Here is a 16,189-nt window from a genome sequence, read left to right on the forward strand (position 1 = left end):
ACAAGCTCACAGTTGATCAGCTATATTAGCTATAATATAAACCTGCTTCATGCGTTTTGTTTTGGGGGGGGGGGGTACAAATGTCAACTTTGTGTAGATTTTAACTTTATTTTAATACATTCTGTGATCGATTGATTGAATACTTTATTAGCAGTTTGCGCAAAAAAAGCACAGGAAAAGTACAGTTCTGTTAAAGCGCTATGTCTTGTTTCCATTGGGGTCCTTTGTACTCAATTCATCGACATTGTGAGGTATGTTTTTCATGACCCGACCACTGTTTGTTATTTGTGTAAGAAACATGGATAACCTTTTTATATAACTTAACCACCACACACACACACACACACACACACACACACACACACACACACACAGTGTGTAACACACCTTTGTTCCAGAAGCTACTCTCATCACCATCACCGGCCTCGTCGTGGTATTCCGTCGTCATGACGATTCCCCCTCAGGATCTCTCTCTCTATCCGTCTTGGTCTCTGTGTGTGGTCTGGTAGATCTGCTATAGGTCTGGTAGATCTAGTGGGTCAGTGTGTTATAGGGTCTGTATGTCTGTCTGTCTGTCTGTGGTCTTGTGTCTCTGCTAGGTCAGTGTGTTGGTTGTGAATGTGATATTATGTCCCTGCGGTCAGCGACCCTCACTGTGGACTCTGAACCTTAAAACAACACAACGTGTGTGTAGCAGGGGTGGAAAAAGTACTGACCTTTTTTTTTTTTACTTAAGTAAAAGTATCGATACTGCAATACCGGATATAGACTTTCTACTTTTAGTAATACCAAAAGTAGAAAGTACTAATTATGCAGAATGTCCCGTTTCACAAGTTTTCAAATGTATAAATGTGATGGGGTCAGTCTTGCTGTAACCTCGCATCACCAGTCTTTCCACCTCGGAGGAAAGCCTGGTCTGCGTTACTAAAAGACCCATATGATCCGGTCTAGACCACGCCTACTGAAAAAAAAAAGAAAAAAGAATCCTCTTCCCGGATTCTGCCCATCCGGTTTTGCGGTGCCGCTTTGTTTTGGTTCCCCAATCCCTATTTAAATGGAATAGAATTTCCCCGTGGGATAATACAGACACTAAATAGTCTCCGGATAGTGCACGCACATTTACATTTAAAAAATAAGCTAAACTATGCCGCATCAAGGATTTTATTAGGACAGACCTATTTTGGGGTGAGACGTCTTTCCACTTCTGCCCATCCGGCCACTTTTTATTTTTTTTACTTCCGCTCCCGACCGGATCATATACCCGATAATGGAATGCTGCCCAGGCTAGTCTTGCTGTGTGCATAGAGTTGCTGTTACTGACTGATTGAGAAAGGACCTGCACCTGCTTGATTGGGTGCACCTGGACATGCAGCCTTTAAAAGGCAGAGAGAGAGAGAGAGAGAGAGAGATGTGGAGAGGCCTGAGACCTGGCTGGAAGGCAGGAGAGCAACCATGGACGGAGGCTGGAGTCGAGGCATCGAGGACAGGGACACCTCAGCTGGGGAAATGGTTGCTTTGGCCACCAGGCGGTGTGTGCCCTGTCCGCCTGTGAGAGGACTCATCTGTGAGGGTGGCTGAGAGAGGACGCCAGTGGAGAGAAGGCCCGAAAGAATGCAGTCCAAATGGACCGAGCCGCTCCAGCAGAGCAGTGTTGGACGTGTGGAGATCTGAGTGAAAGAGGGGAGGCCAAATCAACTCAGCAGAGGGGCCAAGCTAAATGAAGAGTTTACCCAAAAAATGACTTATTTTCTATCAATTGCACACCCCATGAAGCCTTGATTAGGCTCTATTCACAGCAGCCATATTATGAAGACATTCACAGGTGTTACCCAATAATACTAATGAAGGCTCTGTTCCATTCTGGTCAAACAGAGTCAGGGTGCTGATATTGTGCATGTTGGCCCACTGGAAACACCAGTGGGTCTACAGTTGGGGTCCAGGGACCCTCATGGGCTTCCACATGGCCCCTTACAGGTGTGTAACGGGTCCATTTGGTTCCATTTGTACACTCTCAGAGTTATGGGGGTCGTGGAAACCACTGTGCTACACTAAATGGAACAGAGCCTATTTGTAAAATAATATGAATTATTATCATGTTCCTACTTCCTCAAAGGAGAGAGGAGTTGAATCATTAAAACTATGAATGTGTCTCTTTGTTCCAATAGGGTTTTATCAACACACACACACACACACACACACACACACACACACACACACACACACACACACACACACACACACACACACATCAACACTTCACTCCAACAGACACTGACTGGCTGTTAGACAAACATCACAAACAACTACACACCTGCTCCAGATACCAGGTAACTTTGATTTTGACTTCTAGGAGCACGACTCTAAAGTATTATTATGTGAAGAGAAAACACTTAAAGTCTTTTTATTGTTTTATTTTCCTCACCCGGAGGAACAACTGACGTGTTGCGACTCCTGCATTCTACCTTCTGGCTGGCTGAGTGGAAACACATATTTTGTTTGAGCCACGTCATGTACTGTACAGGCCACACCGTGTGTGTGTGTGTGTGCGATAGCAGTTTTTTTTTTCCTATTTTTGGCAACTTTATTTTGGGGTTAGGGTTTGGTTAGGATTATGTTATTAAATTCTTATTTTACCGATTTATTATCAAAACATTTAAAATAATTAAAATATATATATTTTTTTTGCAAAATTGATTGGGTGGGCCAACTTTCTATGTAGGTGGGCCACGGCCCACCCAGGCCCACCCATGGCTGCACCCATGATACACATGATGAAAACAGAGCTATATTGTCCAATTTGACCATACTGTACAATACCAAATGACAGTGGCTTTGGATACAATATTAAGTCCTGGACTCATGGACTCATTTTGCGTTTTTTTGGGTGGATTTTGATACTTTTTGTTCTGATTTTGGCAACTTTATTTCGGGGTTAGGGTTAGGGTTAGGTTAGGGTTAGGTTAGGGTTAGGTTAGGGTTAGGTTAGGGTTATGTTATTTAATTCACCCGTGATGCAAGCTTGTACATCTGCTATTTGTGTGCAGTATTTGAACATTGTTTTTATACTTTTGAATTTGTAAGACAAATGTTCTCTTCTGGGGGTCCCTAGCTGGCACAAAACATTTTCAGATGGGGGTCCATGGCCAAAAAACAAATGTATTAAAATATTTTGAAAATAGCAGATGTACAAGCTCACAACGCGTTGCATCGCTTGTGAGCTTGTAGCTTGATATAGACTGAAGTAATTAAAGCGGGTCATGTTTGCATGTTTGGAATTGTAAACATCTGAAATCAATAATATATCAGTATTCTGATATTAACCTGTGGGCCGCATAAAGTGAAGGTGGGGGCCGCATGTGGCCTATGTATGCTCTTATAGGTGTCCCTGGCACAAGATATTTTCTATTGGGGGGTCCGCAGCCCCTAAATATGGGGGTCCTTGACATGCACATGTTTCAGAATCACAACATACTGAACTAAAGTAACCAGCATACATCTGCATGTTATTGAAATCTGTCTAAACATAGACAACAAGAAGAGATACAAGGAGAGAGGAGAGCTCTATATTTATACAGTCATTTATACAGTTTGTATAACAATAGGCTTCAATAGGCTACACAGTATGGGGGACACCTATAGGTTAAATTAATGACAAAAGTATTTTGTACATTTTGTAAAGAAATACTTATAATGAGTGAGTATGGGGGTGATTATGGGGTCACTCCAGGACAAGTGTGTACAGTACTATAGAGAGAGAGAGAGAGAGAGAGAGAGAGAGAGAGAGAGAGAGAGATGCAAAGGGGGAGTAGCCTCGGAAACCCATGCCTTTTTTTTTGTTTCAAAAGAAAAAAAGCCTGGGAGAACCTTGCAGGAACGCTGGTCTTAGGATCTTGTTATCTCCTAACCAATCAGAGTGCTCCAAACCCAGGCGCTGGAATCCAGCGCCTGGGTTTGGCTCCGCCCTTCAAGACCATCGATTGGGCTCGTTCTTTCAGTCTAAAGGGGAGAGACAGACAGAGAAGATATGCAAAGAGAGAGAGAGAGACAGATATACAGTAGGCACAGAGAGGGAGGGAGAGAGTGACAGATAGGCCTATAGCCACGCCTTCATTTCTTTCTCGTTGCTTCCTCCTTGTTGAACAGGTAGTTGTTCTTTACCGTGTTCTCTGTCATGACGTTAGAAATGAATGAATAATGATTTAATCAGTATAATTATGATGATAGCCTCAGATCATATCTGTATGTTAATGTGTTTACTTTCATACATTAACTCTGATCAAGTTGTTTTGGACTGAAGTCACCAGCCAAGAACCGTGTTGATCCTTTAGTTCATATCTTCCTTATTTGTTTAATTTGACGTTTTGATTTTATTCATGACGGGTAGTTTTTTTTTGTATATTTCATATTATGTGTAAAATAATATGAAGTATTATCATGTTCCTACTTCCTCAAAGGAGAGAGGAGTTGAATCATTAAAACTATGAATGTGTCTCTTTGTTCCAATAGGGTTTTATCAACACACACAGACATCAACACTTCACTCCAACAGACACTGACTGGCTGTTAGACAAACATCACAAACAACTACACACCTGCTCCACATACCAGGTAACTTTATTTTATTGCTCATGAGTCAAACAACTAATGTGTTTCTGCAGAGTCTTGTACTGTACTGCCTTGCTCATGAGTAACAACACTCCAAGAACAAAATAAAACACTTCTAGGAGCACGGCTCAAAAGTATTATTATGTGAAGAGAAAACACTTTTCATTGTTTTATTTTCCTCACCCAGAGGAACAACTGACGTGTTGTGACTCCTGCATTCTTCCTCTGGCTGGCTGAGTGGAAACACATGAGGTTTATTTTTATTTCTGACTCCATATTATACACCTGCTTGACAGCCTGTATACAGGAGGAGAAGACTGGGCAGCTGAGAAGACTGGGCACCTCGATGTGAAATTGGCACATTTTTCCCAAATGTGAAAAGGTAAGTTCACATTTGGGATGGACAGGTGGTGCCATCTTGGTGTGATGTCACGTTCCTCTTCTACATACATGATTTAACATACACGGTACATCATTGTCAGACCAAAATTGTTTGTAATCATTTTAAAATCATGTATACTTGACCTTATTTCAGACAATTTTCATGAGAATACACAGACTTCTCAGGTGCCCACTCTTCCGGTTACCGACAGCCTGTAATTGTAGATATCATATTTACAGAGACAAATCTTTATGTATATATATTATGTATGAGCAGATGTATTGAACTCACAATTTTGTCTCCCCACAGCTATTCTGAAGCAAAGAAATGGATCCACAACCACGAGAATGGAACAGAATCAGTGAAAGGTGGAGTCAACAGTTAGAGAAGCTTGCAAACACTGATGATGACAAAGTTGTCAAAGTGGGAAGGCTTGTGATGGGGAAAGGTGGTGAATTCCGCATAGCAAAGGGAAGTGATGGAACTGAGGTCTTCTTGGGGTTAAGCGATGACGGCACTGAAGTTGCAGTGAAGAGAATTTCTAAGTCCAAATACGAGGTGCTAAAGAATGATGTAGACTTTTTATGTCTTCAAGAGCTTGATGATCCTTCCATAGTGCGATACGTGGACTTTGCAGAGGACAAGTACTTTGGATACATTGGTCTTCAGTTATGTGAATACACACTGGAAGAATACATGAAAAATAAATCAGTTATTGAACTGAGAAACCTTGCAAAACCGATTCTCAAGGGATTAAGGATACTCCACTCTCAGAATCCTCCAATTCTCCACGGGGATATAAAGCCTGATAATGTCCTGATTGGTAAGCTACAGGACAAAAAATTTAACGAGCAGCTAATGTCAGAATTGTAATTTGATTAATCTAAAACCCTTTAACATAATTTATCTATACCCAATTTGCCCTGTAGATATTAAAGGGAATGCAAAGACCAATTTTGCAATTGCCAGTCCGGGAACAATATGCTGGAAGGCGAAGGAGACAGTGACGGTGACAGTGAATAAAGCCAGTAACATCCAGGTTTGTTCTTATTCAGCATGAGAACAATTTAATCAATGAAACAACACATACTGTTACTAAATGTTCATGTTCATTCTAAAGGTGGCTGGGATGTTGTTATATTACTTCCTGTCTGGAGGACACCATCCATTTGGCAACGGCCCTCGGTGTGAAACCAACGTTCTGGATGGAAACTACAACCTGGACCAGGTTCAGGATGTGGTTGCCAAGGATCTCATTGAGAGGATGCTCAATGAAGACCCAAAGAAAAGACCTACAGTGGAAGAATGCTTGGCTCATCACTACTTCTGGGGAAACGAAAGGTACTAGAAACATTCTCTGTTGCACATACAGGAGTATTTCTCAATGTTATTTGTACTTAAAATCATGGCTTAATCACAATCATAACTCATTTTTTTTTTTTTTTTAATTCAGTTTCATTCAACAGTAAGTTTTATACCGACGTGTTTAAAGAGTGATGTTTTTCGGTTCATTATTATCATTTTGTTTCTTCCAGGAGATTAGATTACTTGAAACAGATTGGAAATCTAAAGGAAGTTGTGAACTATGGACACGCTGACAAGGACCTCATTGCGGCATTAGACCGTTATGCTGAGAGGGGACAATTCAACGCATGGAAAGACAAGGTGACTAAAGCATCATTTGGGGATCAAGTTTGCCTTAATGTCCACCAGACAACAAAACCATTTTATCTTGTGTGGTTTTCCAGTTTCCACCTGAGCTGCTTCAGCGAATGGATAGACGAAAGAATCCCTACCCTGAGAATGGATTTGGATTGCTGCGCTTCATACGCAATTTCCTTGTGCACCAGTAAGTAAATCCACAACGTTTTAGCCACTCCAATTATAATACAATTATATTTTCTATATTTCTTTCTAATGTGTGACTGAGCGCTTCCCTGGGTGTAGATCTAGGTCTGTGGTCTTTGTTACGTCCTACCCAGTGTTTGGCTATTTGTCCACCACTGTATGGAACAAGAGATGTTGGTGCAGACAACATTTTATTTTCTTAATTTTAAACTGTTCATGTTGTCTTCTATTGATGCTTGTCAATGATTAGACGCCATGAAGCAGAATACAATTGTGTCACATGCTTTACTACTTTAACCACATGCACCCTACTGTTCCTATTCTGGACATGTCATAATATGTGAACATTAGACAAAATTAGGCTCACATTCAGTGAAATTAACAGATCGACAAGATCACAATGCTTCCTCCACTTATGTGTTTATGTATGTCTAGTGCGTATGTGAGTTGATGTTTTGTTTATTTTGTTCAGCACTTTAGTCAACGGTCGTTTTGAAATGTGCTACTACTGTATAGCCTGTAAAGAAATACATTGATACACAACACGATACGTTTTGAGCTTGTAGATCGGCTATTTCCGTTATTTGTCATACAACGAAGGATATAGGATATAGGGTTTAAGTGATTGAAAAGGAGCAGCTGGACCACATGCCAGCCTGAGATAGATGTGAGTGTGTTCATCATAACATTTACTGCTTTGTGTGTTTACAGTGCTTATGATGCTGCTGACATTGACCTGATGAAGTTGTTTCCTGATCTGTTTGACTGTGTCTACCTGTTTGCCCAAGACCAAGGCTGGCATGAACAGACCACCCTGAGATTCATGGCCGCAAACATAATCACATTGAAGGAACCATTACACACAAAAAGAAAATGGAACAGAATCAGTAAAAGGTGGAGTCAACAGTTAGAAGAGCTTGCAGACACCACTGATGACAGTGACAAAATGGTCAAAGTTGGGAATGTTGTGATTGGGAAAGATAATGAATTCCGCATAGCAGAGGGAAGTGAGGGAAGTAAGGTCTTTTTGGGGTTAAGAGGGGACGGCACTGAAGTGGCAGTGAAGAGAATGGTTAAGTCCAAATTAACTGGACTGGAACTGGAGAACGAGAAAGACTTTCTATGTGGTATTGACGATCCCTCGATTGTACGATATTGGGATTTTGTAGAAGATAAGAACTTTGGATACCTTTGTCTTCAGTTATGTGAATGCACGCTGGACGATTACATCAATGATTACATGAAGAAAGGAAAGGAATTCCAGGGAGGCCGTCTTTCTGAAGAGGAGATTGCAGAACAGGTTCTCAAGGGCTTAAATAAACTCCATTGTCAGAATCCTCCAATTCTTCACCGGGATATCAAGCCCCAGAATGTCTTGATTGGTAAGCTACAGAAGAAAAATAAAACAAGTGGCTAATGTCAGAAATGTAATGATTATTTGCCAAATTGTTTTTTTTATTAATCTAAAACCTTTTATTTAATTTATCCAATTTGCCCTGCAGATAGTGAAAGGAAGGCAAGATTGGCAGATTTTGGAATAAGCAGACGGCTGCCCAGAGGACAAACAACATGTATGACAAGCAGTGCAGGAACAAAATGCTGGAAGGCGAAAGAGACCATGAATGAAGACGGTGGTGATGAACATGTACCGTATAAAAGAAGTGCTGACATCCAGGTTTGTTCTTATTCTGCATGAGAACAATTGAATTAATGAAAACAACACATACTGTCACTAAATGTTCATGTTCATTCTGAAGGTTGCTGGGATGTTGTTATACTACATCCTGTCTGGAGGAGAACATCCATTTGGCAAAGGCCCTCGGTGTGAAACCAACATTCTGGATGGAAACTACAACCTGGACCAGGTTCAGGATGTGGTTGCCAAGGATCTCATCGAGAAGATGATCAATGAAGACCCAAAGAAAAGACCTACAGTGGAGGAATGCTTGGATCATCCCTACTTCTGGAAAAAAGAAAGGTACTAGAAACATTCTCTGTTGCACATAGTACAGCATTTATTTTCTCAATGTTATTTGTACTTGTTATCATTGCTTAATCACAACCATAGCTCATATTTAACCACGTATGCCCTTGTTTAAAAAATAAATAAATTGTGAGCTTGTAGATCGGCAATTGAAGTTTGAAACGCTGAGGAAGGCCAACGTGCCGAAACGCGTCCGTTTATCGAGATAGACTGCTGCTGCTGTGCAAACCTATTAATAAAATAACAAGAAACTACCCAGGAGAGTGCGGATAAAACTTTCATTATGCCTAAAATATGACTGCCAGGTTGAAAGTAGTTAACAGTTTGATCCCATGGTATGTTTTCTACCAACACTTTGCTAGAGGTTTGGGTTTTGTGTAGTTACCTTGCCATGATGTATCTACGAAGGTGGGTGAGATATCAAAACAGTTTCAAAATAGGATTCTCAATTACTTGCAGTAGCCTACATTGCAACCTGAAACAGCTTAACAGCTCTCAAAGTCACTCTTTTAGCACGGATTCTGCCACAAAAACCCAGTTCTGATTATTATTATTTTTTTTCAACAAAAGTTGATTTTACTATTTGAAGATCCAGATCCTGATCTGTGGATGCAGTCATGGTTACCTTCCTAATAAAAAAATGCTAAATCAACAGGAAGTTTACTTTTTTAAATGTATTGTTCTATGCAGAACCAGATTTTGTGGTGCTCTATATTGGCAGAATCAGCTTTATTTGCATTTGTTTATGGGCTAAAAGAGTGACTAAGTGCTGCTTCACCATACATTGTCAATCAGCATATGTTGAATTATCAATTTCTAATCAATGGAGCAACAATTTTTTATATCTCGCCCACCTTTGAAGTTACATCATGGCAAGCTCATAACACAACCCAAACCTCCAGCAAGCTGTCCCATTGTTAGTTTTTAGTACAACATTTTTGCTTTGTAAATTCTTCCAGGAGAGTTGATTTCCTGAGAAAGGTTGCAACTGAAACGGAAATTGACAAGTTCCATAAAAACCCTGAGGCCGTGAAGGTGAAGGAGAACCTCATAGCGGTCCTGGACCAGTATGCTGAGAAGGGACTGTTTGATGCATGGAAAGACACAATGAGAGACAAGGTGACTAAATCATAATTTGAGGATCACCTGCTGTGTGTGTGTGTGTGTGTGTGTGTGTGTGTGTGTGTGTGTGTGTGTGTGTGTGTGTGTGTGTGTGTGTGTGTGTGTGTGTGTGTGTGTGTGTGTGTGTGTGTGTGTGTGTGTGTGTGTGTGTCAATTAGATGAGTTCATGATGTTTAAGTTGTGTGTGTTTCCAGTTGACAGAAGAGGTGTTTGAGGAGATGGAGAGAAGGAACAGGAGGTTTCCCTACCGTGACAATGGGTTTGGATTGCTGCGCTTCATACAGAATCTCTATAGGCACCAGTAAGTTGAAGTTGATTTTAAAATAGGTTAACTGCTCCCATTCATTTCTAAGTATATGTATATAAGTATATAATATGTTCATGTCAATGATTATGAGATATTTTTTTAAATCATTGATTGAATAGGCCAAACACACACAGTTGGACCACATGGCAGCCTGTGATAGATGTCAGTGTGTTCTTCATAACATTTAGTGTTCAGTGATCACTGCGTTTGTGTGTTTACAGTAAGAAAGATGGTGAAAAGCTTGACCTGACGAAGATGTTTCCTGGTCTCATCGTAAGTGTCTGCCAGTTTGTCAAAGTGCTACGCTGGAACACACGGGACGACCTGAAAGACTTTTATAAGAACACAAATCTTAAGGACAGTGGTGCTTCTAGCTTGGATGGCGCCCTGAGCGAACTCTCCCTTCAGTCCCCATAAAAGATGCAAAGAACCATCATAATCTAGACGTCATTAAAGTTAGCCTACAGTATTGGAAACCGTCCTTACTGAGCTCAGGACCAAGTCTTTACAATCACAGAAAACATTTTATTATGTCACCTCAAATGAAAGTTAACCAAATCAATGATGTACTAGATAAGTTGTATTTGTTGTTCTGCAGACTTACACACATTATGATGAAACTTATAACATTATAGGCAATGTTATGTAAGCTAGCAAATTAAATGTTTGGCATCCTATGTGTAATATTAGAAATAGCAAGCAACATAGGCTAACTGTCCTATTTCCTGACATACATAATAGTATGATCATAAACTGATGACAATCTTGCTGTTCGCTCTTCTTTACTCTTTCTGGACACCTGATGTATTAACCCTTTTTCTTATTTTTTTCGTTTCCATTTATTTTTATTATTTCTGTGCAAACTTAAAGGTGTCTTATTTGACTTTTTAATTTCAAGGACCCTCAGTTTAATATGCACAGGCTTTAATTTGTCGTATTGAAACTGTGACTTATGGATAATAATTAAAAACAATAATTTTCTTTCAGTTTTTTGAAGCGTTCATGTGAGATTTCCTTTTTGCCTTTTTTTCATATAATGTTTGGCTTCCACGCCTGGTGATTTGTACCATTTAATAACAGCACAGACTGTTGTTTTTTTCTATGTCTAAGGCCTGTTCTGAGACTGTATTCCTGGGGTTGTGGTTTGTGGTTGTTCTCATGTGAAACATTGAGTTTTCTACACATTTTAATTTTAATAGAGTAATGATATCAATGATCAAATAATGTTAATCACATAATCACCTTCATACAGGTAAAGCTGACAAACAACAGCTAAGTACAAAAAGTTCAACTTATGAGACTTCAAAGTTTTGTAGCATTTATGCCTTTACTGAATTCTACATGGAACTTGTATGTTGTTTTTATAATAAATAAGCATCTATACTGTAGACAACAATTAATTAAATAAAGATTTATTTTTTTAAGCTTAGCTTGTGTCCAGATGGGGTAAACATATCACACATTTACATTACAAATATGTGCTATTGTATTATTTCAATTTTATATATTTATAGAAATATTGTCATTGATATTGGTATAATACATAGAGTCCTAAACTCAAGCAAGACATTGATGTACATCACAGAATGAATGAAATACAGAACAGGCTGATTATTATTATTATTATTATTAGTATTATCATTATTATTACTATATTATTATACACAAAAAAGTTCTCTGTGTAGGCCTACTTGTTGTTGCCTGAAATATCTAATTTTGAACACCAGGGGGCCTCAAAGCGGAACATTTCAGTAACATAAGCTTGTAAAGACAGCTCAAGCTCAACTGGTACCTTTTGAAGTACCTAAAACAGGTCTTCAACAGGGGGTCCGGGACCCGTAGGGGGCCCTCAGAGCTACTATAGCGGGTCCGCCAAATCTTTGTGTGAGAGGATTTTTTATTTTTACATTAACCACTTGAACCCTAGCATCCCTATTCTGAGGGGAACATTAGCCAAAAATAGCAGATCTACAAGCTCACAAGTTGTAGATCGGCTATTTTTGGCAAAGAGGTATAGAGGTGTAGAGGGAAAAAAAGAGGGGGAAAAAATCTGAAAAACAATTTTATACAATTTAGAGGGGGTCCCTGCTTCATCTCTCTCTCAGCTAGGGGGTCCTTGGGCTGAAAACGTTGAAGACCCCTGACCTAAAACCATCTATACAGACATATACAGTAATAATGCATTTATTATTAGATTTAATGTCAATCTTTACTCCACTAATATTATTTAAAAACTTTAGTTACTAGTTACTTTGTAGATTTTGATTATTATTACCAAACATACATTAACCACTTCAGCCCTATATACATTTCGGCCATTTGAAAATAGACGATCTACAAGCTCACAATGCGTCGCGATGCGACGCATTGTGAGCTTGTAGATCGTGTATTTATTCTGGACTTTTACTTGTAACGGAGTATTTATATAATGCAGTATAGACGGATTTCCGCGCGACGTCATCACAGAGCAGAATGCGCAATCTGCGCATGCCCGGGTGAAAGGCGCGTTCGAAAATACAGCCCTGAACGGCAGTGAGCGCACTGGCCAATACAAACTAATAGGCGAGTGTGCTCCGGTGCGTAATTTCCAAACGCACCCATAGGCTTCCCCCTCCTCTGCGCGGTCATATTCCTCTCATGTTTACTAACAGGAAACCCGTCTATTGATACTTTTACTTAAAGGACAACTTTGTTTTTTTACAACTAAGGTTTATATTTTAGCTTGTAATTAAAGTAAATAAAAGATGAGTGTTTTTTTTTTATGTACTGCTTTCTATAGTTTTAGCAATTTTCGCGATATTTTTTTACAGTGGGCGGGGGCATTCTGTCTGGTGGCTAAATATGTATTTTACACATGGTCTTTGATGGCTAGATGTGAGTTATTGGGGGCTAGAAGAGCTACTGTAATTAAAAATAAAGAAAACGCCGGATTATTGTGTAAAAAAAATACATATTTAGCCACTGGACAGAATGCCCCCACTGTAAAAAAGATCGCGAAAATTGCAAAAACTATAGAAAGCAGTAAATGAAAAAAAAAATACACTCATCTTTTATTTACTTTAATTACAAGCTAAAATATGAACCTTGGTTGTGAAAAACCAAAGTTGTCCTTTAAGTGAAAAATGTGAGTAATTTTTTCCACCACTGGCCACCAGTCCCCCCCTCACTGAAGGGCATTTAGGCCTGTACCCTGTACCTACATGTATGCCACATACCACTTCTCAGCCTAAAGCCCATGTGACCCACCTAATGCACCCACAGTCACAATACTAGAGGGAGCGTTAACAACAATCTGGTACCACCCACCCATAAAACAAACATGGGCAAATTTCTCCTTCTACAGCACTGCCACCCAGGTATGGAATAGTCTAACCCCATCCCTCAAAAAAATCAGTTCTCTGGACTCATTTCAAAGAGCCTTAAAAACTCACCTTTCAGGAGGCCAAAAGAGAAGGTAGCACCATTTCCCGTTAGACAGCCAACCATAAAAACATAAAAACTATATGTAGCCTACAAGAACAGGGGGGGGGCTGTTCTTGTACATATAGTTTTTATGTTTTTATTTTTTGTTGTACATAGTGTTATCTTTTCCAGTTTTTTTTGTATTGATATTTGAACTGTGGTGCCACTATATATGTCTATGAATTGAATACCAAGGCCCTCATTGGAAACAAGACCGCAAGGACTTTCATGAACGGACCTGTTAGACAAAGTATTTTAAATGTAACTGTGCTGTTTTACATTTTTTTGACTAATACAATATTCAATCAAGCAATCAATGTCAACCCACTCTGCTAGTCTGGAATGGCTCAGGGTAGAGGACAGGGTTAAGCAAATATCAATGGGATTGGTATTTAACATAGTGAAAGGGACAGACTGTCCTCAATACCCTCATACCTATCTGCTATTACTCCAGAGTGAGTGACGCCCACAGCCACCACACAAGAACACACACACACACACGCACACACGCACGCACGCACGCACGCACGCTATGGCGCTAGCGCCATACTCACGCACACACACACACCCACACACACACACACACACACACACACACACACACACACACACACACACACACACACACACACACACACACACACACACACACACACACACAATGTCACCCACTCTACTATAGCCTACAGCACTTTGTGTGAACAGGAACATTCTTCTCCTCATACCTCCTGGAACTAAACTGATGCTCACCTGATCCTCATTCCACACATTCTGTTGTGAGGTTGATGATGTATATCAATGGTGTGAAGTAACTAAGTACATTTACTCAACTATTGTACTTAAGTACATTTTTGAGTTATTTTCACTTTACTGGAGTATTAACAATTTTCTGTACTTTTACTTCTACTCCACTACATCTCAGAGGCAAATATTGTACTTTTACTCCACTACGATTATTTGAAAACTTTAGTTACTAGTTACTTTGTAGATTTGGATTAATATTACAACACATGCATTACCCACTTCAGCCCTATGTGGGCCTATACATTTCGGCCATTTGAAAATAGCCGATCTACAAGCTCACAATGCGTCGCAATGCGACGCATTGTGAGCGAGCTTGTAGATCTGCTATTTTCAAAAGATGTGTATACCTTTTATACATTTGAAAACTTGGAATTTAAATTGGACATTCTGCGTAATGAGTACTTTCTACTTTTGGTACTTTAAGTCCATTTTGATGCAGTATTTGACCAATACTTTTACTGAAGTAAATGATTAATTCCGGACTTTTACTTGTAACAGAGTATTTCTATATTGCAGCATTGATACTTTTACTTAAGTAAAAAAAATGTGAGTACTTTTCCCACCACTGCATGTGACAGGCTCCACCTCTTACTGGAAAGGTGATGGAAACGACCTACTGTACTGTGTATACTGTAGTCAATATATACGCCACACAGTAGTACAGTTGTATCAGCTTCAGATGAAGGAGTAGAAAATATGTCGGCTCTCTCTGCCTTATATTCGTCCTTCCAGGTCAGTGTCTGGACTGTGTCTGGACTTTTCCTAATATGGACCAGCTGTTACAACACATCTGTGACAGGTAAGGTTAAGACCTATAAAGAATACATCACATGGATGCACCTGGGACGTATCATCAGTGTTGTAGCCTGGGGTCGACGGGTGTTTCAGGTCTCGCAACATACTGTATGTACACCCTTGACCAGGTGACCCAGCCGGGGTTGATCAAGCCCCAACTTACATCCCAGGTAGCTACCTGGGATGTATATATAATTTATATATACTGTATATATATTTTTTTTTAAATGGTATCCTGATTATTCCTTTTTTCTTGGTATTGTTTACTATATTATTATTATTATTTTTATTATTATTATTACCCTTATCATTACCCTTATCATTTTCATTATCATTATTATTATTCTGAGGAACCAGAACCAAACTCATTTCCATCTTATGCACTACCCGGAGTCGTACATGGAAACAAGACCGCAAGGACTGTTTTGGTGTTATCTTTTTAGACAAAGTGTTTGACTGTTTTTTACATTTCTGTCTAATAAAATATGCAATCAATCAATCAAAACAAAACATAAGATTTAACAAAACTAATCTTTAAGATAGTACAGTTCAATTTAAACTGCAAATGATGTGCACATCCTATAGTGTGTATAGATTATAGATATTTTTATATGTATTATTATGACACTGTTTAGACTGATGATAGGCTCTTGGTTTACCTATGATCCTAGATGACTATTTCTATGTATTTGATGTATTACCTCGTGTTCACCTTGCTTACTGTAAATCCCTCTGGATTAAGAGCATCTACTAAATGCCTGCATTGTAAATTGTAATTGTAAATTGTGTCCACTAAATACTGTGGCACTGTTGTCCACATTTTCAATGCTTCACGTGCTTCTGCCATCTGCCTGTATAGGCGGCAGGCACCTGGACTGAT

At 39.5% G+C, this 16,189-nt stretch overlaps 1 protein-coding gene and 1 long non-coding RNA gene across 3 annotated transcripts in view; one reads left to right on the plus strand and one right to left on the minus strand.

Moving 5' to 3' along the window:
* asgr1a (asialoglycoprotein receptor 1a) overlaps window positions 1-448 on the minus strand; it is a gene marked incomplete at both ends in the record, with an annotated part of 5,120 nt that extends 4,672 nt beyond the window's left edge. Inside the window, one exon of the mRNA XM_084043237.1 lies at window positions 388-448. Coding sequence (XP_083899363.1) covers window positions 388-448 — 61 coding nt within the window. The remainder of the gene's footprint in view (window positions 1-387) is intronic.
* A 1,787-nt stretch (window positions 449-2,235) lies between these two features.
* The window catches only part of LOC311034849, a 49,114-nt gene continuing 35,160 nt past the window's right edge, over window positions 2,236-16,189 (plus strand). For both annotated transcript variants that reach the window (XR_014599638.1, XR_014599639.1), the window contains exons 1-2: window positions 2,236-2,327; window positions 4,507-4,608. This is a non-coding gene — a long non-coding RNA (uncharacterized lncRNA). The remainder of the gene's footprint in view (window positions 2,328-4,506; window positions 4,609-16,189) is intronic.

This window comes from Gymnoscopelus microlampas, assembly GCF_963454915.1.
Source record: "Gymnoscopelus microlampas genome assembly, chromosome: 19".
Taxonomy (NCBI): domain Eukaryota; kingdom Metazoa; phylum Chordata; class Actinopteri; order Myctophiformes; family Myctophidae; genus Gymnoscopelus; species Gymnoscopelus microlampas.